At 37.1% G+C, this 25,062-nt stretch overlaps 2 protein-coding genes across 2 annotated transcripts in view; both read right to left on the reverse strand.

Annotated features, from left to right (window-relative positions):
* Positions 1-3,862: 3,862 nt before the first annotated feature.
* On the reverse strand, positions 3,863-8,143 carry LOC145909093 (uncharacterized). Its single transcript, XM_082996414.1, has 7 exons — positions 7,440-8,143; positions 6,071-6,175; positions 5,705-5,794; positions 5,026-5,118; positions 4,447-4,682; positions 4,100-4,264; positions 3,863-4,014 (listed from the first exon to the last, which is right to left on the reverse strand). The coding sequence occupies exons 2-7, from the start codon at positions 6,075-6,077 to the stop codon at positions 3,949-3,951; spliced, it is 657 nt and encodes a 218-aa protein (XP_082852540.1). The 5' UTR covers positions 6,078-6,175; positions 7,440-8,143; the 3' UTR covers positions 3,863-3,948.
* Positions 8,144-9,378: 1,235 nt separating this feature from the next.
* LOC145908831 (NACHT, LRR and PYD domains-containing protein 1a allele 5-like) overlaps positions 9,379-25,062 on the reverse strand; it is a 36,634-nt gene continuing 20,950 nt past the window's right edge. Inside the window, exons 3-4 of the mRNA XM_082996153.1 lie at positions 9,456-10,744; positions 9,379-9,402 (exon numbers count right to left, since the gene is read on the reverse strand). Of these exons, the coding sequence (XP_082852279.1) occupies positions 9,379-9,402; positions 9,456-10,744 (1,313 nt within the window). The remainder of the gene's footprint in view (positions 9,403-9,455; positions 10,745-25,062) is intronic.

Here is a 25,062-nt window from a genome sequence, read left to right on the forward strand (position 1 = left end):
CCATACAGTAGCTAACAATGGAAAAAGAAAATTTCCACTCTTACTGCAGTAAACATTGTCAAGCTCAAACAGCCAAGTAGGCGACTGCAATTCTCATTGACGAATATGCTCACTGGCACCAACTGGTGGCCATTTATTGGAAAATAGTGATTTGTTTATTTTTGTTAAAATTTGTTCATTCTTATAAAAATGAAATACGATTTTCCCTTTCATTACTGTTGTCATGGATGTCACTTGCAGCTTGTGCAGTGTTAATACATAAAGATAAAAGAAATAGGGTAAGTTTGTACCACACCGAAAAGTTTTCAAGTAACATGTGCTTCGTATAATTTCACCTTTTAGCATTACCCCAATAAACAATTATATCCAAAAACATAGAAAACTTCCTGCACCCCGCATTCCCCAACCAGATATTCCATACTCACATTGTGATGAAACCTGGTTTTGTCCAAGAGGCAAACATGTTGACTGCATAAATCGACTGCAAACATAGAAATAGGTTAGTAATGGGACAGAAAAGTACATGGATTACATTTGAATAAAATTGTGATTCTGTACTAAAATCCAAGCTGACATACTGATTATATAGAGAGAATATTCAAATTTAGAAAAAGTGAGATCTTGTGTAGAACGACATTGTCCCCGTAGACTTTCCACTTGAATGATTTGCAACAGTATATAGTTGGGAATGATCACATAGTGAGGTTTTCCTCTTCAATAATTAGGTCATGTGAATCCTTTGATTTGTAGTAACCTGTAACCACCCACCCTGGACCCCGATCGCTGGTCTCATTGGTTAACCTGTCACCATGGAAACAGCTTAATAATACTATTTGTTGTTTCAAAAGATAATCAAAAAAATATCAGCAAATCAATGTTCTTTATGAAACAGATTGCAGACAAGAAACACTTACATTTGAGCTGAATTTAACACCATGTGAAGCTGTAAGAAGGTAATATCAAGTTTGGGGTTTACAGCATGTTAGTGGATGTCTCCAATGTGTGGAAACCTGTTGAAATCACAAAAGTAAACTAGTTTTCTTGATGTTATGTGAATATCACATATCTTGCACACTTGCACAGAATGTCACCATTAACTAACTTAAAAGTGTTTCTTCGGTTTGACGTTGTAACACTTACATCATTTTAACCTGTTGTCATTTTTGACAAACAAGTTGCAGATTTTGACAACTTTTTGTTAGTTTTTAAACTGGGTTAAAATATAATCAATCATATTACTCATCAATACTTCATTATTTTGTAACAATTAAATAACAATGACTTATATCAATGGTGGGGAAGGTCAACTATAAAAACAACATAACCTTGTCTCAGACAATTCATAAAATATCATTTATGCAAAAGTTTTTGTGTTGATTAAAAGCAATACTGCTTACCGTATGTTTGTCATCTTTCATTGTCATTTTCTGTTATGAGTAAGATTGCATTCTATCAGAGTGTGTTTAACTTCTAATATTACAATTTGGGTGTTTTTTACCCAGGATGACTTTGCAGAGAAGTATTGGTGTTTACAACAACTAAATTATTTCCAGTCGTTATTTTTCAATCCTCAGGTTGGCATCGCTATGACTCTGCAAAAACAACACTGGTATTTAATGACTTTGCAATTAAAAGCACCAATGTTTGTAAATGAGTTTTAGATAAAGACGTTTTTCTTTATGGTTCTTTTGCTTTTGTCAATAAATTCGAGAAACAACAACTACAGTCAGACCTTTTTAATTTAAACTGCTTTTTTCATCTAATATGTTTTAGTCTTCATAAAGAGCCATCCAGCACATACTTTTATTAAATTCCACTTAACAAATGTAGAGGTCAACATAAAATCAAAAATGGGTTTGCTCTTTCTTTATTAACAAAGTCAATCTAACCTTTTTTGCACCAACTACAAGGATTCAATGTAGGGCAGGCATGTTGTTGGTGACCTTGTGAAAATTAGAGGTCATGACATTTATTTTTCTGTTTGTTTTGACCACACAGGGATTTGAATATTCTTGACGTTGCCTTGGTGATGTTTTATTCTTCAGTGCAACCAGATGGATAAATGAAAAATGTAAGGTTTTGGGACCACTGGCGACCCGCAACTAGAGTACCACTTCAACTTGGCAAATCTAAAACAAATGCATAATTATGACAGCCAAACATAACATGGTTTTAATGTAATAAAACAAAAAAAATAGTTGTCTAATAATGCTACAAGAAATTACTGTTGTAAAGTTTATACAGCAAAATAATGTTATATAGGCATAGTTACGCACACTTGTGATAATATAGCAATATCAATACCAAGGAAAAAGTATCACATAAGTTTTCAGTATTTCTTTCAATGAAATTTACATACAACAAAGTTAAATACCGCTTGTGGGAACCCAACTTTTTTGAATGTGACCTCTTTTTTTAGATCAAAATTTCCTGGGATTCGTTGTGTTGGTCAATCATCTGATTCAGTGACTCTAGACCTCTTTGTCCTGGCATATAAAGCTGTCAGAAAAGTCATTGACCTCTTTGATGTTTTGATAAATCTGTTCCTGCCAAGATTAAAGTATGGGGTGAAAGTCATAATGTGTTTTCCATATAACCAGGTTGTTACTTGCTTCTACTGTTTTACATATATCCATGCTCATATTGTAAACTGCACAAACATTTTATGAAAAATAGGGGTTTATAAATCACTTAGAGTGAGTATTTAGAGGTTGTGGCAGACTCCCTGACAACACTCTTTGAGGGATCGGCAACCCCTGGCACACGAGGTTAATATTCATGGCATGCCAAGTGATTTATCAGTTCATACTTCAGTACTTTTACATGCGTTCGGAATTGGCTTGCGTTGCAAATATTTGTCAAAAAGATAAATGCCGAAGAATTACACAAATTTACACAATAAAATTTATATAATGATATAAGTAATGAGGCGGTGGCAACACAGTGGTAACACGATAAGGACAACATACTCTGGTTTGCACGTACATAATTTAAAAACACACATGTAATGTTTAAAACGTTGCTGCACTGACACTGGTTAAGGACCACTGGTCTAAGTTTAAAATTTCCCAAAAAATTTAGCTGTGACATAGGGTTTTCACCTCGATTGGCTTCAGAGGTTTGCACCCAGTTTTTGTGAAAATCTTCGACTGGTTGTTTGGCGAGAAAGATTGTCACGAGCCAACATCAAGCTGCACTGATGAGATCTAACAGATCAAAACATTCGCCCAGTCGTCCAGTCTGCAACTCATTTAATATGATTTCTGTTGACAAAAGTTACGAATCAATTTAGTTTGGGGTCAGCATGATGACTAGGACTAATTTCAACAACAATTCATTGTGTGGATTAGTGATGTTGTTGGAGCTGACAAGATTGGTCTTACTAATGTTTTGTATTCAAATTTACAACAAAATTTATTCTGGGATTATATTTTTTATTTGGATTGACTCGAGGATTCATTTAAAATAAACCCAGCAACTAACTTTTAAACAGAGCCCAACTAAATTGCAAGTAAGTACTTGTGTACAACAGACCAATACAAGACATACACTTACTTCATTAACCAACATATTCTCTTGTAACTTGATTCATGGGCGTTGTCAGTTTGTGGGAGTTTCACTCTTCATTTGCAATGAGATTTCTTGCATTTAAAACCAATACATTTAAAAATAAGATATTTTGAGACAGTTGAAGTTTTAATTTTATTCCAAGACGAAGTAGATCCGTCTGTTACATTCCTACATGACAACATTCTATTCCACAAACAACCCCTGGTATTCTTTCTTCTGAAAACTGGAATAAAAATGTCGGAAAACTTTCGTCTCACTTTCTGCTCCAGACATATTTCACTTTATATATTTCGTAGCAATTTTATTTACAGTAAAAAACATTTATTTTGAACAAATCACAAAAAAACACAAATAATTCTGGAAGTCTCACGTTTTGTTTTAATCCGAACCACAGGAGTCTTTATCGGATGCGAGGAACTGACGATCCAAACCCAGAACTATCGGCTGAAAAAAAATCACAAAACTTTTAATTTCATTAAAATTAACAAAACCATGTTTTAATGTAAATATAAATTAAACAAATTCTTACCGGGTTTTTCAGTTTTTTAATCTCTTCTTCCAAGACTCGAATAGATTCGGAATCCAATCCGCATCCACTCAGCCCCAACCACTCATCCACTTTAGGGAGAATCCGACAAATATTTCCAACATCTTTTCGTTCCAACTTGTTGGAACTCAGGTAGAGTTTTCTCAACTATTTAAAATATAAAAATTGGTCGGAAATCTTTGTTTCAAACTTTTTTTAAAACAGATTTTTTTTCTTTAAACCGGATTAAAATTAACTCCATGTTTTCACTTTTGATTAAAAAAAGTAAGTTTTTACAAAAATATCATGGATTTAAACAAATATTTATTCTCAAAATAATGAAAACCAACCTTGGGTTCCATCTTCATAATCGCTTCAAAGATCATGTTTAAAGTTTCGGAATTAAGTCCGCATTTCTGCAACCACAGCCACAAACCGGGTTCTCGAATCCGTGGGAGGAAATCCGCGAGAGCGAAAACATCCGAAATCTTCAGTGGGATTCTGTCTAAATCCAACCTCCAAGGACAAGAGAGGGCGATTTCATCTCTAACTATTTCGTCAACTTCCTGTAAATCTACAAGGAAATCTGAAACAGGGACAAGTTTATTAAAACAAACATGGCGGAAGTTTTATTAAATCACCAAAACTTTTTATTGCAAACTTCAAACAAGATTTCTTCACTTTTAATCGGATTTAAACAAGACAAGATCCAACAAATTAATCAAATACAAAAACATTAACTTACTGGAAGGAAAATATAAACTTTATCCGACAAAAAATATGCGACCTTCCTTTAAAACTTTCAACCTGAACATTTTTATTCCATTCTCTTCTATAAGAACAATGGAATTGCGACGTCACAATACTTACTGTGACGTAACAGTTACGTTTACAAACACGCATCACACAGACTGGAAATAAATACTAACCTCGTAACTCGTATCTACTTAAATTGTATCCATCAGGCCTTTTTTCCCGCAGGTATTTCGAAAGTTTATTCAACAACTTTTTCGCATGTTTGTCTGAAAATAACAAGATCAACATTTACGGCAAAAATAGAAGCCATGTATTTGGATGGGAGAATTATTTAAACTCCCAATGTGCGTTTTCCACAAATATAACCTGCGTATATTAGATGCGTAATGAGATGTGAGACTTTCTAAACCACGATGCCTGTTTACCCAATATAATGGTAACTTGTAGTGGAAAGTATGTGAAAGTTTAACAGCAAGCTTTTCGCGTAAAGCAACGTTGTGTAACAAATTGTAAACATGGTTTTGCAAATCGTTCAGGGCCGGTCAATGCAGACAATCCTTTGTATTACTTTGCTGGTAAAAATTATTACAGCAGAATGATTTTCTTATGATTAGATGAGAAAAAAAAGGGGTCACAGTTATTACACTTGCAGTTGATCCTAAATTTGCATCATTTTTTCAGAGCAATTTAGGCGACCCCTCCCTAGGACATTTCATAACAATGATAAAACGATGCAGTGGCAGAATATTTTCCATCGCACTAGCGTGCTTTTGTCTGGAGCAAGTTTATCTTCTCGTCCAGCGCATGGAATTGCCATTAATGCATCATAATGAATTTTGGATAGTAGCAAACCTTGTCCTGCATGTTTTGGTTGTTTGTGAAAAAGATCTAAAAACAGCTTCATTAATCCTCTGGGTTTTTCTGTGGTGGAATTAGAAGCAACTGAAAAGTAAAATTATGTTGTTTCAAATGTTTGTGTTCATTATCAGTGCAAGACTGACTAATTGCAAGAAAGGCAGGCAGGGTCAGTCAATGCAGACAAGTGCAACAAAACAAATATGTTAAATAACAGCAGCATCTTAACTTTGGCATCAATTAGATGGTCCCAGATTTTTACACTTAAATGCCTTGTATTACTTTACAGGTTACAAATGTTACTGCAAAGTTTTTTTTTCTTTTTGGATTAGAAAAAAGATTGTTTTTATTGTAACTGACTACCATGCATTTGTTCCTCATTGTTAAGTGTGGAGGATGCTGGATCACTGGAGTCAGTCTTGACTGAGGTTGATGGCAAGGTTTTTAGACTGGAACCACTTCCATCACCTGTAAAAAACAATCAAGGTGATAACTGTAATTTAATGGCACTTATGTACACCATAAGGGTTAACCAAATACGAAGGCCTCATTTGATAATTTTGACAATAAATAAATTAGGTTACAGGCCGCAACTCTGTATTTCTGTGGAAAGGAGTTTCTTGGTTGGGAAATGCAATGGGTCATGCATGGGTGCCAGTGTTTTGGATGAATGAGCGCAAATGAACAGGTTGTTGCCAGGGCGATTTTCAGCGTGTTTGGGGGCAGTTTTACTATGGTTTTCAGGGTTATTAGTCAGGCAATAAATTGGTAGAGGGTGCTGTTGAACATGTAGCTGAAAAACTACCCAAATATTGAGGTCGATTTTGTGGAAAAATGAATCACAGAAAGTATGCTCAGTTTGTGATTTTCTGTTAGTCCCGACCCTTGTCTAAATTCTGGTCAAAATTATATTCGAGATAACTACTTTAACCACTCCCCCAGGGGCATTTTGTCCCCCTGTTGGCCATTATTTTGGCTAAAAAAGCAGAAAAAAAGTGTAGGTTTGTTTTGTGAAAAAATGAATCACAGAAAGTACCCTCCATTTGCGATTAAGTGAAGTCACCAACCCTACTCTACACAATTCATTAAGAATTAGATGTCTTGTAACTGTCTTGGGGGCCACTAGGGCTGTTTGTACACCCCCTAGGACTGGCAGTTTAGCAGTTAGCCTTTGCAAAACCACCCATGTGTCTTAATGCATCTCTAATCATTTTTTTTCTGTTCAGCAATTGCAGTCTTCCTTCATGAGTCATCAGACCTGGTAATTGTTTTTGACAAACAAGAGAAACTGTCACCAGGTGAACAAAGGCAAATGACCTTTAAAACTCAATTTCTAGGATTTAATTGTGAGTTACGGCCTACAGTGGCTGAACAACCAAGCTGGGCCTGGGCATTCCAGGCCACTGCTCTGTCTGTGGGAGTTTGCCAGTTAGACTTTACAGCAGGGATTCACCACACGAATGTCATATTTGGAAATCAGTGTGACTGCTAGTGTAAAAGCTAGCAGTCAACAACTGCACTGATGAGACCTCATAGGTTGAAATGTTTGCATTTGTGAAATAATGTAATATTCATACCATTGGACAATTAATTTAGGTGCCCAAATCCACAGGTTTATGTGAAACAATGGATATAATATATACCAATGGATATATGTGTTACAAAAATGGTATACTTCGGTACTTGCGATAAAAAGCACTTTAGCAGCGTGTGTATATAGGGCAGAACTTACTTTTTACATGTCCTAGCTCACCACCATCTATTTGATGTATTCTGGTTGCCTCAAGTTCAGCTGCAGCAGTGGAGGCTTCACCAGCTGTAGAAACAGGTGTTAAATTTACATGAACAATACATGAATGTTTAAATTAACACAACAAATGGATTGAGCTACTGTCGCATGCTTACAGCACTAAAACGTTGCACACCAAGTAACAGCGGCATCACAGCCAAGACTGGTAAAGCTTCTTTTCCTGACAGCTCAAGATATAAAAAAGCACTGGAGTTTGAACTTATAACCCTGGTCATTAGGAACCATAGTTCTTCCAGCTAAGGTATGAGAGTTCAACAAATTGACTGCGATGTCACTGCCGAGAAGCAGGGAAATAAAATTCAAAAATTTAACCTTTTCCTGCATGTTTTGGATGTTTCTTTGAACGTCTTGAAAAAAGTCTCGCAAAAAAACCTGTTTGTTTTTTTGTGGCAGAATTGGAAGAAACTAAACAAAAATACTGAGTTTATCAAGTCAAGCATAATAATGCTATGACACATAATACACTGTTAAATCTTATGAAGCCCAGTTTAAAAAAGAAAGGATTGTTGTTATGTTATGTTATCTGCTTTGTATATATTTATCACCATTATCCAGCGACTGTTTTGAATGTTGGGCCTTGGAAGTTGTTGCGCCACCTAATGTTTTGGATGAAGACGATTCGATATTTGTTGAAGCCAAACCATCCCTGAAAGCTTTAAAACAATGTGTTGAAATATATAGTCTAGCATATATATATATATCATTTATTTCCATTTTTTGTAGACTTTAGTGAAGTGTTTTAATATTCATACCATTTAACAATTAATTTATGTGCCTTAAACCACAGGTTTATGTAAAACATTGATTATAATAAATAACAAGGAATATATGAATGCAAAACATGGTGGCAACATTACACTCCAGTTTGTGACGTAAAAATGTTATACTTCGTTACTTGCACTAAAAATCAGTTAAGCAACATGTGTATATAGGGCAGAACTTACTTTTTACATGTCCTAGTTCACCACCATCTATTTGAGGTATTCTGGTTGCCTCAAGTTCAGCTGCAGCAGTGGAGGTTTCACCAGCTGTAGAAACATATGTATTACAAATCATAAACAAGATATAATAGGATACCATTTGTTTACAAGTGCCTTGATGAAACAGCCAACAAACATTGGTTGAAATTCTAGTAAAATTTTAAATAATTGTTCCAGTGGTTCTCAACATGTAAGGGGTTTTTAAGTGGTGTGCATAAAAAATTGCAACATAGACAAATTCCATCCAAAAATGCCAATCGTTGTGAAATTGCATGCTGCGACATGTGTCATGAACTTTCAATGGGCATTAAATCCTGTTTCTGGTTGTTAATTGGCATTTTGATATTCAGTTAAATTACAACACAACCATGCTTTAACACATAATACACTGTCAAATCTTGTGCAGCACAGTTTAAAAATGAAAGCATTGTTGTTGGATATGTTTCACTCAAATAGTTTTCCGCTTCAAAAACATTTACCACCATTTTCTGGCGACTGTTTTGAAAGTTGGGCCTTGGAATTTGTTGCGCCATCTAATGTTTTTGATGAAGTAGATTTTACATTTGTTGAAGCCAAACCTTCTCTGCAGGCTGTAAAACAATGAGTCACAATATATAGTATAGCATATATCTTTCTTTTTCTATCAACTACATTTTAAGTTCATTGCTAAGTAATCAGAAAAGTTTTGTCAGCAAAAAAGATAACAGAAACACATTTTTAATACACAAATACCAAATAAATATAGTACTGACGGATTTTATGCATCTTGGAAATTGTCGTACCGCTGACAGCACTATTGACAGGATCAGATTCTGAACTGGTTTCATTACGTCCACTTCCAGAGGCTTTGATTGAAAATTATAAAATAAAAATAATGGTCATTAAAGCACAAACTTTCCAATGCGCTGCACATACCTGGTTTGTGTCCGAGCAAAAGGCCACACACAAAACGACGAACCATTGCCCAATGGGGTTCATTAATCAAATCGTCCACGATTTGATCAAATTCTTCATCTGACATGAACATAGAAATGTAGTATGCACCAAACATTTCCTGCAGAACTTGATGAAGGTAGTAGAAGAGAGCATCTCTCCCATCAAAGATTCTACGACTGGGAAACCGGGAGAACTTTGCCATTTTGAACACTACATCCTGTACTTTTACATCTTCTAAACCTACTTTTTGAAGGTCATCATGTGTGAACACAACGGTTTTACGAACCATGCCTTCATATGCCATTTGGCTAAGTGGCAACTTGAGGTTTTCTAAATTCTCTCCTTTTGCATGCTCAGAATGACCAAGTTGTTGCAAAACTTCATCAAATACATTAGTTATGGTGGAAATACTGTGCACCTCACCAAATAATCCAGCATAAACAATAAATTGTAAAAGCATTGGATTGCGGCATAAATCAAGCAATTGTGGAGATTTAGTTGCAAGTTTGTTCCACAGTTCATTTGCTTTATCACCTGAGTAGCTATCAAACAGTGTCTTTGCATCCTTAGGAGAAAGATCACTGACATAAAGTGTTGGCTTAGGTCGGAGTCCTAATGGTATTGATAGCAATGAGTGGGGTCGAGAAGTAAAAATCAATGTAGATTTTGGAAAAAATTGCCTGCTGCAAAGGTTTGCAACAAGCTGTTGTACTGGCAAGGGAGTGTGATACTTCTCATTTACAGGTGCCATGTTTTCTAGTGTCCAGGTTGCCTGATCTAATCCATCAAAAATAAAAGCACACTTTTCTGGGTTCTTTATCATCCACTGGAAAACCAAACTGAGTGTTTCCTGTGAAGCATGGTTGAACTGGTTATCCAGCAGAAGCTCCTGCAAAGTAAGCTTTCTATCGCCGTAGTTTAAATACATGAACCGAAGATGAAGCACTAAGTGATCTTCTGTTCCTAGTTGCCTGCATAATCTCTTTGAAAGAGTAGATTTGCCACATCCAGCCGGCCCAAGAAAAGCTAGAAATATGCCTTGCTGGTTGTGTTCTTTGAAGCTTGAAACTAGTTGCTGAAATTTGATGTGTTCACCAACAAATCGATCATTGCCTTGCTTGCTTGTTGATGGCTGAAACTCATTTTTCATTTGAGGATGAAATCCTTTGTAAATATCAGTATCTATCAGTGTTGGTTGAACCTCTGGTATTTCAACCTTTTGCAACACTTCACTGTAAGGGACAACATCTGGATCAAGATTTTCAAGCTGATACTTTTTGATTTCATCAACTGCCTGTTGCAAATTTTCTTCTGCAAATTTTAAACAGGTTTTTCAGATAATAAATCTATGTTACTGTGGTTTTTAGACAAAACAGTGAGCTCTAGCATCTATGTTTGGCTGGTTTATTTTTAGTGCAGCATGCTGCATAACCACAACGTAAATTGAGGATAAGCATTTATCAGTAAAATTATATTGTGATGGTAACGTCTAATGCCACAGAAAAATGATAAAATCCCAAGTACAAAAACGGGAAAAATTTGTTCTGCTGTTTAGTTTTTTAGCCATCCGTATTATGTATCATCATATTTTCTTTTCAAATGCTTGTTTCCAAAGTTTTAGTTGATGGAACTTCTTTTCTTCGGAGTAGGAACAAACATAATTTCAGATGACATCAATAAACATCACAGAGTATATTTAGTTGCAACAGGCAAATTTCACCACCGTCATTTCGGCGAAATGAAATTTGGTTAAAACCGAAATTATTTCACGCATGAATGAACACGGCTTCAAACAATTGTGTTCACACAAAATAAGCATTAACTCACGAAAAAAACAAAAATGAGTTGTAATAACAAACATTTCAATCAGCAAGGTGTCCAATATTTGCAAAACAATATCTACACTTTAAAATTGCAATTTTTGAACACCTATAAAGTATATAACAACGAAATGGGTTTGACTGCGGTGTCGCTGTGTGAATCCCAGCATTCGCGTATTTTCGGCGCTGCATACAAGTGCCAATTTAATGATGTTCCGGGCCATAGGATTTTTTATAAATTGGTGTAGAATAGGCTCAGAACATGTAGATCACATTACAGTAGCGTTTTTTGAACACCTATAAAGTATATCGCAACGAAATGGGTTTGACTGCGGTCACGATGTGTGAATCCCAGCGATCGCGTATTTTCGGCGCTGCATACAAGTGCTAATTTAATGATGTTCCGGGCCATAGGATTTTTTAAAAATTGGTGTAGAATAGGCTTAGAACATGTAGATCACATTACAATAGCGTTTTTTGAACACCTATAAAGTATATCGCAACGAAATGGGTTTGACTGCGGTCACGCTGTGTGAATCCCAGTATTAGCGTATTTTCGGCGCTGCATACAAGTGCCAATTTAATAATGTTCCGGGCCATAGGATTTTTCAAAAATTGGTGTAGAATAGGCTTAGAACATGTAGATCACATTACAATAGCGTTTTTTGAACACCTATAAAGTATATCGCAACGAAATGGGTTTGACTGCGGTCACGCTGTGTGAATCCCAGCATGCATGCGCATTGTTCGTCAAAGGCTTTGACTCAAACAGAAGGCAGTGAGCATTTGCGGCGCTGCATACAAGTGCCAATCTAATAATGTTCCGGGCCATAGAATTTTTTAAAAATTGGTGTAGAATAGGCTCAGAGCATGTAGATCACATTACAATAGCGTTTTTTGAACACCTATAAAGTATATCGCAACGAAATGGGTTTGACTGCGGTCACGCTGTGTGAATCCCAGTATTAGCGTATTTTCGGCGCTGCATACAAGTGCCAATTTAATAATGTTCCGGGCCATAGGATTTTTTAAAAATTGGTGTAGAATAGGCTCTGAGCATGTAGATCACATTACAATAGCGTTTTTTGAACACCTATAAAGTATATCGCAACGAAATGGGTTTGACTGCGGTCACGCTGTGTGAATCCCAGCATGCATGCGCATTGTTCGTCAAAGGCTTTGACTCAAACAGAAGGCAGTGAGCATTTGCGGCGCTGCATACAAGTGCCAATTTAATAATGTTCCGGGCCATAGAATTTTTTAAAAATTGGTGTAGAATAGGCTTGGAACATGTAGATCACATTACAATAGCGTTTTTTGAACACCTATAAAGTATATCGCAACGAAATGGGTTTGACTGCGGTCACGCTGTGTGAATCCCAGTATTCGCGTATTTTCGACGCTGCATACAAGTGCCAATTTAATAATGTTCCGGGCCATAGGATTTTTTAAAAATTGGTGTAGAATAGGCTGAGAACATGAAGATCACATTACAATAGCGTTTTTTGAACACCTATAAAGTATATCGCAACGAAATGGGTTTGACTGCGGTCACGCTGTGTGAATCCCAGCGATCGCGTATTTTCGGCGCTGCATACAAGTGCCAATTTAATAATGTTCCGGGCCATAGGATTTTTTAAAAATTGGTGTAGAATAGGCTGAGAACATGAAGATCACATTACAATAGCGTTTTTTGAACACCTATAAAGTATATCGCAACGAAATGGGTTTGACTGCGGTCACGCTGTGTGAATCCCAGTATTCGCGTATTTTCGACGCTGCATACAAGTGCCAATTTAATAATGTTCCGGGCCATAGGATTTTTTAAAAATTGGTGTAGAATAGGCTGAGAACATGAAGATCACATTACAATAGCGTTTTTTGAACACCTATAAAGTATATCGCAACGAAATGGGTTTGACTGCGGTCACGCTGTGTGAATCCCAGTATTCGCGTATTTTCGGCGCTGCATACAAGTGCCAATTTAATAATGTTCCGGGCCATAGAATTTTTTAAAAATTGGTGTAGAATAGGCTTGGAACATGTAGATCACATTACAATAGCGTTTTTTGAACACCTATAAAGTATATCGCAACGAAATGGGTTTGACTGCGGTCACGCTGTGTGAATCCCAGTATTCGCGTATTTTCGACGCTGCATACAAGTGCCAATTTAATAATGTTCCGGGCCATAGGATTTTTTAAAAATTGGTGTAGAATAGGCTGAGAACATGAAGATCACATTACAATAGCGTTTTTTGAACACCTATAAAGTATATCGCAACGAAATGGGTTTGACTGCGGTCACGCTGTGTGAATCCCAGTGATCGCGTATTTTCGGCGCTGCATACAAGTGCCAATTTGATGATGTTCCGGGCCATAGAATTTTTTATAAATTGGTGTAGAATAGGCTTGGAACATGTAGATCACATTACAATAGCGTTTTTTGAACACCTATAAAGTATATCGCAACGAAATGGGTTTGACTGCGGTCACGCTGTGTGAATCCCAATATTAGCGTATTTTCGGCGCTGCATACAAGTGCCAATTTAATGATGTTCCGGGCCATAGATTTTTTATAAATTGGTGTAGAATAGGCTTGGAGCATGTAGATCACATTACAATAGCGTTTTTTGAACACCTATAAAGTATATCGCAACGAAATGGGTTTGACTGCGGTCACGCTGTGTGAATCCCAGCATGCATGCGCATTGTTCGTCAAAGGCTTTGACTCAAACAGAAGGCAGTGAGCATTTGCGGCGCTGCATACAAGTGCCAATTTAATAATGTTCCGGGCCATAGAATTTTTTAAAAATTGGTGTAGAATAGGCTTGGAACATGTAGATCACATTACAATAGCGTTTTTTGAACACCTATAAAGTATATAACAACGAAATGGGTTTGACTGCGGTCACGCTGTGTGAATCCCAGCGATCGCGTATTTTCGGCGCTGCATACAAGTGCCAATTTAATGATGTTCCGGGCCATAGGATTTTTTAAAAAATGGTGTAGAATAGGCTCAGAACATGAAGATCACATTACAATAGCGTTTTTTGAACACCTATAAAGTATATCGCAACGAAATGGGTTTGACTGCGGTCACGCTGTGTGAATCCCAGCGATCGCGTATTTTCGGCGCTGCATACAAGTGCCAATTTAATGATGTTCCGGGCCATAGAATTTTTTAAAAATTGGTGTAGAATAGGCTCAGAGCATGTAGATCACATTACAATAGCGTTTTTTGAACACCTATAAAGTATATCGCAACGAAATGGGTTTGACTGCGGTCACGCTGTGTGAATCCCAGCATGCATGCGCATTGTTCGTCAAAGGCTTTGACTCAAACAGAAGGCAGTGAGCATTTGCGGCGCTGCATACAAGTGCCAATTTAATAATGTTCCGGGCCATAGAATTTTTTAAAAATTGGTGTAGAATAGGCTTGGAACATGTAGATCACATTACAATAGCGTTTTTTGAACACCTATAAAGTATATCGCAACGAAATGGGTTTGACTGCGGTCACGCTGTGTGAATCCCAGTATTCGCGTATTTTCGACGCTGCATACAAGTGCCAATTTAATAATGTTCCGGGCCATAGGATTTTTTAAAAATTGGTGTAGAATAGGCTCAGAACATGAAGATCACATTACAATAGCGTTTTTTGAACACCTATAAAGTATATCGCAACGAAATGGGTTTGACTGCGGTCACGCTGTGTGAATCCCAGCGATCGCGTATTTTCGGCGCTGCATACAAGTGCCAATTTGATGATGTTCCGGGCCATAGAATTTTTTATAAATTGGTGTAGAATAGGCTTGGAACATGTAGATCACATTACAATAGCGTTTTTTGAACACCTATAAAGTATATCGCAACGAAATGGGTTTGACTGCGGTCACGCTGTGTGAATCCCAATATTAGCGTATTTTCGGCGCTGCATACAAGTGCCAATTTAATGATGTTCCGGGCCATAGAATTTTTTATAAATTGGTGTAGAATAGGCTTGGAACATGTAGATCACATTACAATAGCGTTTTTTGAACACCTATAAAGTATATCGCAACGAAATGGGTTTGACTGCGGTCACGCTGTGTGAATCCCAGTATTAGCGTATTTTCGGCGCTGCATACAAGTGCCAATTTAATGATGTTCCGGGCCATAGGATTTTTTATAAATTGGTGTAGAATAGGCTTGGAACATGTAGATCACATTACAATAGCGTTTTTTGAACACCTATAAAGTATATCGCAACGAAATGGGTTTGACTGCGGTCACGCTGTGTGAATCCCAGTATTAGAGTATTTTCGGCGCTGCATACAAGTGCCAATTTAATAATGTTCCGGGCCATAGGATTTTTTAAAAATTGGTTTAGAATAGGCTCAGAACATGTAGATCACATTACAATATCGTTTTTTGAACACCTATAAAGTATATCGCAACGAAATAGGTTTGACTGCGGTCACGCTGTGTGAATCCCAGCATGCATGCGCATTGTTCGTCAAAGGCTTTGACTCAAACAGAACAGAAGGCAGTGAGCATTTGCGGCGCTGCATACAAGTGCCAATCTAATAATGTTCCGGGCCATAGAATTTTTTAAAAATTGGTGTAGAATAGGCTCAGAGCATGTAGATCACATTACAATAGCGTTTTTTGAACACCTATAAAGTATATCGCAACGAAATGGGTTTGACTGCGGTCACGCTGTGTGAATCCCAGTATTAGCGTATTTTCGGCGCTGCATACAAGTGCCAATTTAATAATGTTCCGGGCCATAGGATTTTTTAAAAATTGGTGTAGAATAGGCTCAGAGCATGTAGATCACATTACAATAACGTTTTTTGAACACCTATAAAGTATATCGCAACGAAATGGGTTTGACTGCGGTCACGCTGTGTGAATCCCAGCGATCGCGTATTTTCGGCGCTGCATACAAGTGCCAATTTAATGATGTTCCGGGCCATAGAATTTTTTAAAAATTGGTGTAGAATAGGCTCAGAGCATGTAGATCACATTACAATAGCGTTTTTTGAACACCTATAAAGTATATCGCAACGAAATGGGTTTGACTGCGGTCACGCTGTGTGAATCCCAGCATGCATGCGCATTGTTCGTCAAAGGCTTTGACTCAAACAGAAGGCAGTGAGCATTTGCGGCGCTGCATACAAGTGCCAATTTAATAATGTTCCGGGCCATAGAATTTTTTAAAAATTGGTGTAGAATAGGCTTGGAACATGTAGATCACATTACAATAGCGTTTTTTGAACACCTATAAAGTATATCGCAACGAAATGGGTTTGACTGCGGTCACGCTGTGTGAATCCCAGTATTCGCGTATTTTCGACGCTGCATACAAGTGCCAATTTAATAATGTTCCGGGCCATAGGATTTTTTAAAAATTGGTGTAGAATAGGCTCAGAACATGAAGATCACATTACAATAGCGTTTTTTGAACACCTATAAAGTATATCGCAACGAAATGGGTTTGACTGCGGTCACGCTGTGTGAATCCCAGCGATCGCGTATTTTCGGCGCTGCATACAAGTGCCAATTTGATGATGTTCCGGGCCATAGAATTTTTTATAAATTGGTGTAGAATAGGCTTGGAACATGTAGATCACATTACAATAGCGTTTTTTGAACACCTATAAAGTATATCGCAACGAAATGGGTTTGACTGCGGTCACGCTGTGTGAATCCCAGTATTAGAGTATTTTCGGCGCTGCATACAAGTGCCAATTTAATAATGTTCCGGGCCATAGGATTTTTTAAAAATTGGTTTAGAATAGGCTCAGAACATGTAGATCACATTACAATATCGTTTTTTGAACACCTATAAAGTATATCGCAACGAAATGGGTTTGACTGCGGTCACGCTGTGTGAATCCCAGCATGCATGCGCATTGTTCGTCAAAGGCTTTGACTCAAACAGAACAGAAGGCAGTGAGCATTTGTGGCGCTGCATACAAGTGCCAATCTAATAATGTTCCGGGCCATAGAATTTTTCAAAAATTGGTGTAGAATAGGCTCAGAGCATGTAGATCACATTACAATAGCGTTTTTTGAACACCTATAAAGTATATCGCAACGAAATGGGTTTGACTGCGGTCACGCTGTGTGAATCCCAGTATTAGCGTATTTTCGGCGCTGCATACAAGTGCCAATTTAATAATGTTCCGGGCCATAGGATTTTTTAAAAATTGGTGTAGAATAGGCTCAGAGCATGTAGATCACATTACAATAACGTTTTTTGAACACCTATAAAGTATATCGCAACGAAATGGGTTTGACTGCGGTCACGCTGTGTGAATCCCAGCATGCATGCGCATTGTTCGTCAAAGGCTTTGACTCAAACAGAAGGCAGTGAGCATTTGCGGCGCTGCATACAAGTGCCAATTTAATAATGTTCCGGGCCATAGAATTTTTTAAAAATTGGTGTAGAATAGGCTTGGAACATGTAGATCACATTACAATAGCGTTTTTTGAACACCTATAAAGTATATCGCAACGAAATGGGTTTGACTGCGGTCACGCTGTGTGAATCCCAGTATTCGCGTATTTTCGACGCTGCATACAAGTGCCAATTTAATAATGTTCCGGGCCATAGGATTTTTTAAAAATTGGTGTAGAATAGGCTCAGAACATGAAGATCACATTACAATAGCGTTTTTTGAACACCTATAAAGTATATCGCAACGAAATGGGTTTGACTGCGGTCACGCTGTGTGAATCCCAGCGATCGCGTATTTTCGGCGCTGCATACAAGTGCCAATTTGATGATGTTCCGGGCCATAGAATTTTTTATAAATTGGTGTAGAATAGGCTTGGAACATGTAGATCACATTACAATAGCGTTTTTTGAACACCTATAAAGTATATCGCAACGAAATGGGTTTGACTGCGGTCACGCTGTGTGAATCCCAGTATTAGCGTATTTTCGGCGCTGCATACAAGTGCCAATTTAATGATGTTCCGGGCCATAGAATTTTTTATAAATTGGTGTAGAATAGGCTTGGAACATGTAGATCACATTACAATAGCGTTTTTTGAACACCTATAAAGTATATCGCAACGAAATGGGTTTGACTGCGGTCACGCTGTGTGAATCCCAGTATTAGAGTATTTTCGGCGCTGCATACAAGTGCCAATTTAATAATGTTCCGGGCCATAGGATTTTTTAAAAATTGGTTTAGAATAGGCTCAGAACATGTAGATCACATTACAATATCGTTTTTTGAACACCTATAAAGTATATCGCAACGAAATGGGTTTGACTGCGGTCACGCTGTGTGAATCCCAGTATTCGCGTATTTTCGACGCTGCATACAAGTGCCAATTTAATAATGTTCCGGGCCATAGGATTTTTTAAAAATTGGTGTAGAATAGGCTCAGAACATGAAGATCACATTACAATAGCGTTTTTTGAACACCTATAAAGTATATCGCAACGAAATGGGTTTGACTGCGGTCACGCTGTGTGAATCCCAGCGATCGCTTGAAGTTGTTGGTTTGGTCGCAGTCAGTGTAGTCAGTACAAGCCCATTCTGTAATATATGCGAAGCCGTTTGTATAACACTATGCATTTGTTACAAAATGACGTCAGGTTGTGCTGGTAAGACATCATATATATATTGGTTGTGACCACATCGCTCAACGTTCAACATGGCTAGCGGCCAGTCACGCGTGTCTATCTAAGCGACTGACGTAAGTAAGCCTTTCTTGCCTGGTTCCTCTTCATTTAGTAAATTTCTCGTTTGTGCATAGTTTTGAATCCACACTATACCTAATAAACGCGACGTAATATAGACAAATATTTGGATCAATAACATGAATTGTACTATTAGAACTAGTTTGACGTGATAGAGGTTGTCTTTGTCGAGTATGATTATGCTTCCACTGTGACGTAATAATGAGCATCTGAACTAATATTGCGATGAATGTTGCTTCGTGGGTCGTTCGAACTCTGGTAATTTACTTCATGCGATGCAGAGCGTTACATACACGTCAACTATGATATTACACCAGAGGTTTGGAACCATCATATCGTTCGTTGAGTCCATACTTCGCATTTCTACTTGAAATATATTTCTTGAATGTTGGGGAGCACAGATTGAAAGTATTCGTATGTTGTCCCTGGTTAGAGTGGGTTTGCTGGGTTATGCTTCAGTGGGTGAGGTACCGTATTTACTCGATTGTAAGCCGCCCTCGAATGTAATCCGCCCTCGAATGTAAGCCGCATTTGATTGTAAGCCGCACGGTAATGTTAAAGACAAAGTTAGGTGCCCTACAACAATAATTGTCAACAAATCTGTCGTTTAAAATAGTCAGATACGCTGACAACCTTGGGCTATAAAACATATTGGTACGATGGAGCGAGTTGATGGTAAATTTCTTTAAAAAACAGAGCGCAGACAAAATATCGGCGTGACATTAAATAATGTAAGCCGCCCTCGAATATAAGCCGCCCTCGCCATATCGTATTTGTAAGTGTCGGTTTTACTGACGACTAGCTAACCGTGACGTCGTTACTCTGTGCAGATTTCCACTGCAGCGACGTTAGTAGATGCCGATATGAGCTTGGGTTTACACATTGGTGTAAGAAAGTTACAGCATCGAACGAGCTATTTATGTTCAACTAAGCAAAAAATAAATATAATAAAATGGAACGATGCTTTACGTCTATTGCGAAGGCAAAATGTTATGTTTGTTTTTGGTGATATTTAGTTTATTCTAAACGAAACATGCTAAAATAAAAGAGACTTATATAATTTTGGTATCGTTAGAAAGGTCAGCCTATGAACTATAATGCGTTACAAAAATCATGGCGATACCTCGTGAGGTGGCCGAGTAACCCGGGTCCGAAGTTTTGTTAACTTTCTTCTTACGTTGCTGATTCCCTCTGGTAACAATTGCGTTTGGATTTGGCTAATCGCAATAAACTCTTCACGTAATGAATTTACCATGGGTATTTATGAAAACAGGAGATCTGTCTAAAGAGCTCAAAATTTATTCAACAATGTATTATTGGGTTAAGATACTTCGTTACGTTGGTTACAGGAAACACGCTACAGTCAGCGCTTAGAAACAGCTTTTGAGTCGTATCACAGAAAGGTTCAATTTGTCAGTTGTTTCAATCCGAGAAAAAATTGAGCCTGCCCACGTCGATGAAGTAAGGCAAACGTTCAAGTTGTGAAAGCGACAATTTGGGCGTGAATAGGTTTACTTTGAATTATAGATTATTGCTGAACCAACAAGGTTTTATCTTAAGTTGCGCGATTAAATATACATATTTTGTGTTTAGGGTAACAATAAGATGTTTGGAATATCAAATCAGAAAAATGGGTAAATAAATTTTGTCAGAAGTCTGCTGTCTGGCCTGCCAATTCACTGTACTATCAGTGAAGTTAAAGGGTTATGCGATCGAAGTCTGCGGGAAGAAAAAAAATAATCCTTGCCAAACCAAAGGGAGCAATTGTTCAATCGATTCATCGCTTCCATTGTTTTTGTTGACGGGTTTCAAATTTGGTTTTCATTTAGTCGCCTGTCTGACAATATAGAAGACATCGAAAAGTCCAAGTTTCTCAGCAAAATTTCAGAAAAATACATCTAGGACAAGTTCATTTCGTTGCGATATACTTTATAGGTGTTCAAAAAACGCTATTGTAATGTGATCTACATGTTCTGAGCCTATTCTACACCAATTTTTAAAAACTCCTATGGCCCGGAACATCATTAAATTGGCACTTGTATGCAGCGCCGAAAATACGCGATCGCTGGGATTCACACAGCGTGACCGCAGTCAAACCCATTTCGTTGCGATATACTTTAAAGGTGTTCAAAAAACGCTATTGTAATGTGATCTTCATGTTCTGAGCCTATTCTACACCAATTTTTAAAAATCCTATGGCCCGGAACATCATTAAATTGGCACTTGTATGCAGCGCCGAAAATACGCGATCGCTGGGATTCACACAGCGTGACCGCAGTCAAACCCATTTCGTTGCGATATACTTTAAAGGTGTTCAAAAAACGCTATTGTAATGTGATCTTCATGTTCTGAGCCTATTTTACACCAATTTTTAAAAATCCTATGGCCCGGAACATTATTAAATTGGCACTTGTATGCAGCGCCGAAAATACGCTAATACAGGATATGGTGGCCTATACATTTTTCCATCAGAAAAAAAAATTCGTTTCGAATTTCGTTTTCCCGAAACAAATTTTGTTTTGAAATTATCAATTTTGTTTCCAAAAGCAAAATTCGAAACAGAGTTCAAAACGAATTTGAGAAAAGGTGGATATGGTGGCCTATACATTTTTCCATAAGAAAAAAAAATTCGTTTCGAATTTCGTTTTCCCGAAACAAATTTTGTTTTGAAATAATCAATTTTGTTTCCAAAAGCAAAATTCGAAACAGAGTTCAAAACGAATTTCAGAAAAGGTGGTTATGGTCAAAAACGAAATTCGAAACAAATTTTTTGGAAAAACTTTTTTTTAAAAGTGAATATCGCTTGATGGAAACAAAGAGCTGATATTTAATATAATGACGTCAGTATTCAAAAACATATTTTTGTAAACAAATTTTGTTAACAAATCAAAGACCGTTTTGAAATGCCCAAATTTTGAAGTATCAAAAATGAAACTGTGAAAACAAAATTTGTTTTCGAAACAAAATTCGTTTACAAATGCCTTTAGTACGTTACTCACTATGTTGTAAACAGTGGGAAACAAATTATGTTTTCGAAACAAAATTTGTTTACAAATGCCTTTGGATCGTTAGTATCTATGTTGCCCATAGCGGAAAACAAAATTCGTTTCCGAAACAAAATGCGTTTAAAAATGCCTTTGGATCGTTACTATCTATGTTGCCCACAGCGGAAACAAAATTTGTTTTCGAAACAAAATTCGTTTACAAATGCCTTTGGATCGTTACTATCTATGTTGCCCATAGCAGGAAACAAAATTTGTTTTCGAAACAAAATTCGTTTACAAATTCCTTTGGATAGTTACTATCTATATTGCCCATAGCGGGAAACAAAATTCCTTTTCGGAACAAAATTCGTTTACAAATGCCTTTGGTTCGTTACTCACCATGATGTCTATACCGGGAAACAAAAATTCGTTTTCGAAACAAAATTCGTTTACAAACGCCTTTGGATCGTTACTATATATGTTGCCAATAGCGGGAAACAAAATTCGTTTTCGAAAAAAAATTCGTTTACAACTACCTGTGGATCGTTAGTATCTATGTTGCCCATAGCGGGAAACAAAATTCGTTTTCGAAACAAAATTCGTTTACAAATGCCTTTGTATCGTTACTATCTATGTTGCCCATAGCGGGAAACAAAATTCGTTTTCGAAACAAAATTCGTTTACAAATGCCTTTGGATCGTTGCTATCTATGTTGCCCATAGCGGGAAACAAAATTTTTTTGCGAAACAAAATTCGTTTACAAATGCCTTTGTATCGTTACTATCTATGTTGCCCATAGCGGGAAACAAAATTCGTTTTCGAAACAAAATTCGTTTACAAATGCCTTTGGATCGTTTCTATCTATGTTGCCCATAGCGGGAAACAAAATTCCTTTTCGAAACAAAATTCGTTTACAAATGCCTTTGGATCGTTACTATCTATGTTGCCCATAGCGGGAAACAAAATTCGTTTTCGAAACAAAATTCGTTTACAAATGCCTTTGGATCGTTGCTATCTATGTTGCCCATAGCTGGAAACAAAATTCGTTTTCGAAACAAAATTCGTTTACAAATGCTTTTGGATCGTTACTATCTATGTTGCCCATAGCGGGAAACAAAATTCGTTTTCGAAACAAAATTCGTTTACAAATGCCTTTGGATCGTTACTATCAATGTTGCCCATAGCGGGAAACAAAATTCGTTTTCGAAACAAAATTCGTTTACAAATGCCTTTGGATCGTTGCTATCTATGTTGCCCATAGCTGGAAACAAAATTCGTTTTCGAAACAAAATTCGTTTACAAATGCTTTTGGATCGTTACTATCTATGTTGCCCATAGCGGGAAACAAAATTCGTTTTCGAAACAAAATTCGTTTACAAATGCCTTTGGATCGTTACTATCAATGTTGCCCATAGCGGGAAACAAAATTCGTTTTCGAAACAAAATTCGTTTACAAATGCCTTTGGATCGTTACTATCTATGTTGCCCATAGCGGGAAACAAAATTCGTTTTCGAAACAAAATTCGTTTACAAATGCCTTTGGATCGTTACTATCTATGTTGCCCATAGCGGGAAACAAAATTCGTTTTCGAAACAAAATTCGTTTACAAATGCCTTTGGATCGTTACTATCTATGTTGCCCATAGCGGGAAACAAAATTCGTTTTCGAAACAAAATTCGTTCACAAATGCCTTTGGATCGTTACTATCTATGTTGCCCATAGCGGGAAACAAAATTCGTTTTCGAAACAAAATTCGTTTACAAATGCCTTTGGATCGTTACTATCTATGTTGCCCATAGCGGGAAACAAAATTCGTTTTCGAAACAAAATTCGTTTACAAATGCCTTTGTGTCGTTACTATCTATGTTGCCCATAGCGGGAAACAAAATTTGTTTTCGAAACAAAATTCGTTTACAAATGCCTTTGGATCGTTACTATCTATGTTGCCCATAACGGGAAACAAAATTCGTTTTCGAAACAAAATTCGTTTACAAATGCCTTTGGATCGTTACTATCTATGTTGCCCATAGCGGGAAACAAAATTCGTTTTCGAAACAAAATTCGTTTACAAATGCCTTTGGATCGTTTCTATCTATGTTGCCCATAGCGGGAAACAAAATTCGTTTTCGAAACAAAATTCGTTTACAAATGCCTTTGGATCGTTAGTATCTATGTTGCCCATAGCGGAAAACAAAATTCGTTTCCGAAACAAAATGCGTTTACAAATGCCTTTGGATCGTTACTATCTATGTTGCCCACAGCGGAAACAAAATTTGTTTTCGAAACAAAATTCGTTTACAAATGCCTTTGGATCGTTACTATCTATGTTGCCCATAGCAGGAAACAAAATTTGTTTTCGAAACAAAATTCGTTTACAAATTCCTTTGGATAGTTACTATCTATATTGCCCATAGCGGGAAACAAAATTCCTTTTCGGAACAAAATTCGTTTACAAATGCCTTTGGTTCGTTACTCACCATGATGTCTATACCGGGAAACAAAAATTCGTTTTCGAAACAAAATTCGTTTACAAACGCCTTTGGATCGTTACTATATATGTTGCCCATAGCGGGAAACAAAATTCGTTTTCGAAAAAAAATTCGTTTACAACTACCTTTGGATCGTTAGTATCTATGTTGCCCATAGCGGGAAACAAAATTCGTTTTCGAAACAAAATTCGTTTACAAATGCCTTTGTATCGTTACTATCTATGTTGCCCATAGCGGGAAACAAAATTCGTTTTCGAAACAAAATTCGTTTACAAATGCCTTTGGATCGTTGCTATCTATGTTGCCCATAGCGGGAAACAAAATTTTTTTGCGAAACAAAATTCGTTTACAAATGCCTTTGTATCGTTACTATCTATGTTGCCCATAGCGGGAAACAAAATTCGTTTTCGAAACAAAATTCGTTTACAAATGCCTTTGGATCGTTTCTATCTATGTTGCCCATAGCGGGAAACAAAATTCGTTTTCGAAACAAAATTCGTTTACAAATGCCTTTGGATCGTTACTATCTATGTTGCCCATAGCGGGAAACAAAATTCGTTTTCGAAACAAAATTCGTTTACAAATGCCTTTGGATCGTTGCTATCTATGTTGCCCATAGCTGGAAACAAAA

The sequence above is a fragment of the Ascidia mentula genome, chromosome 7, assembly GCF_947561715.1.
Source record: "Ascidia mentula chromosome 7, kaAscMent1.1, whole genome shotgun sequence".
NCBI lineage: Eukaryota > Metazoa > Chordata > Ascidiacea > Phlebobranchia > Ascidiidae > Ascidia > Ascidia mentula.

What these genes read in the sequence shown, in the direction of transcription:
- LOC145909093 (XM_082996414.1), bottom strand. An exon ending in TTATGAAGATGGAACCCAAG is followed by an intron (nt 4,265 to 4,446) that starts GTTGGTTTTCAT and finishes TATTTTAAATAG; the next exon opens with TTGAGAAAACTCTACCTGAG. An exon ending in TTAAAAAACTGAAAAACCCG is followed by an intron (nt 4,015 to 4,099) that starts GTAAGAATTTGT and finishes ATTTTTTTTCAG; the next exon opens with CCGATAGTTCTGGGTTTGGA.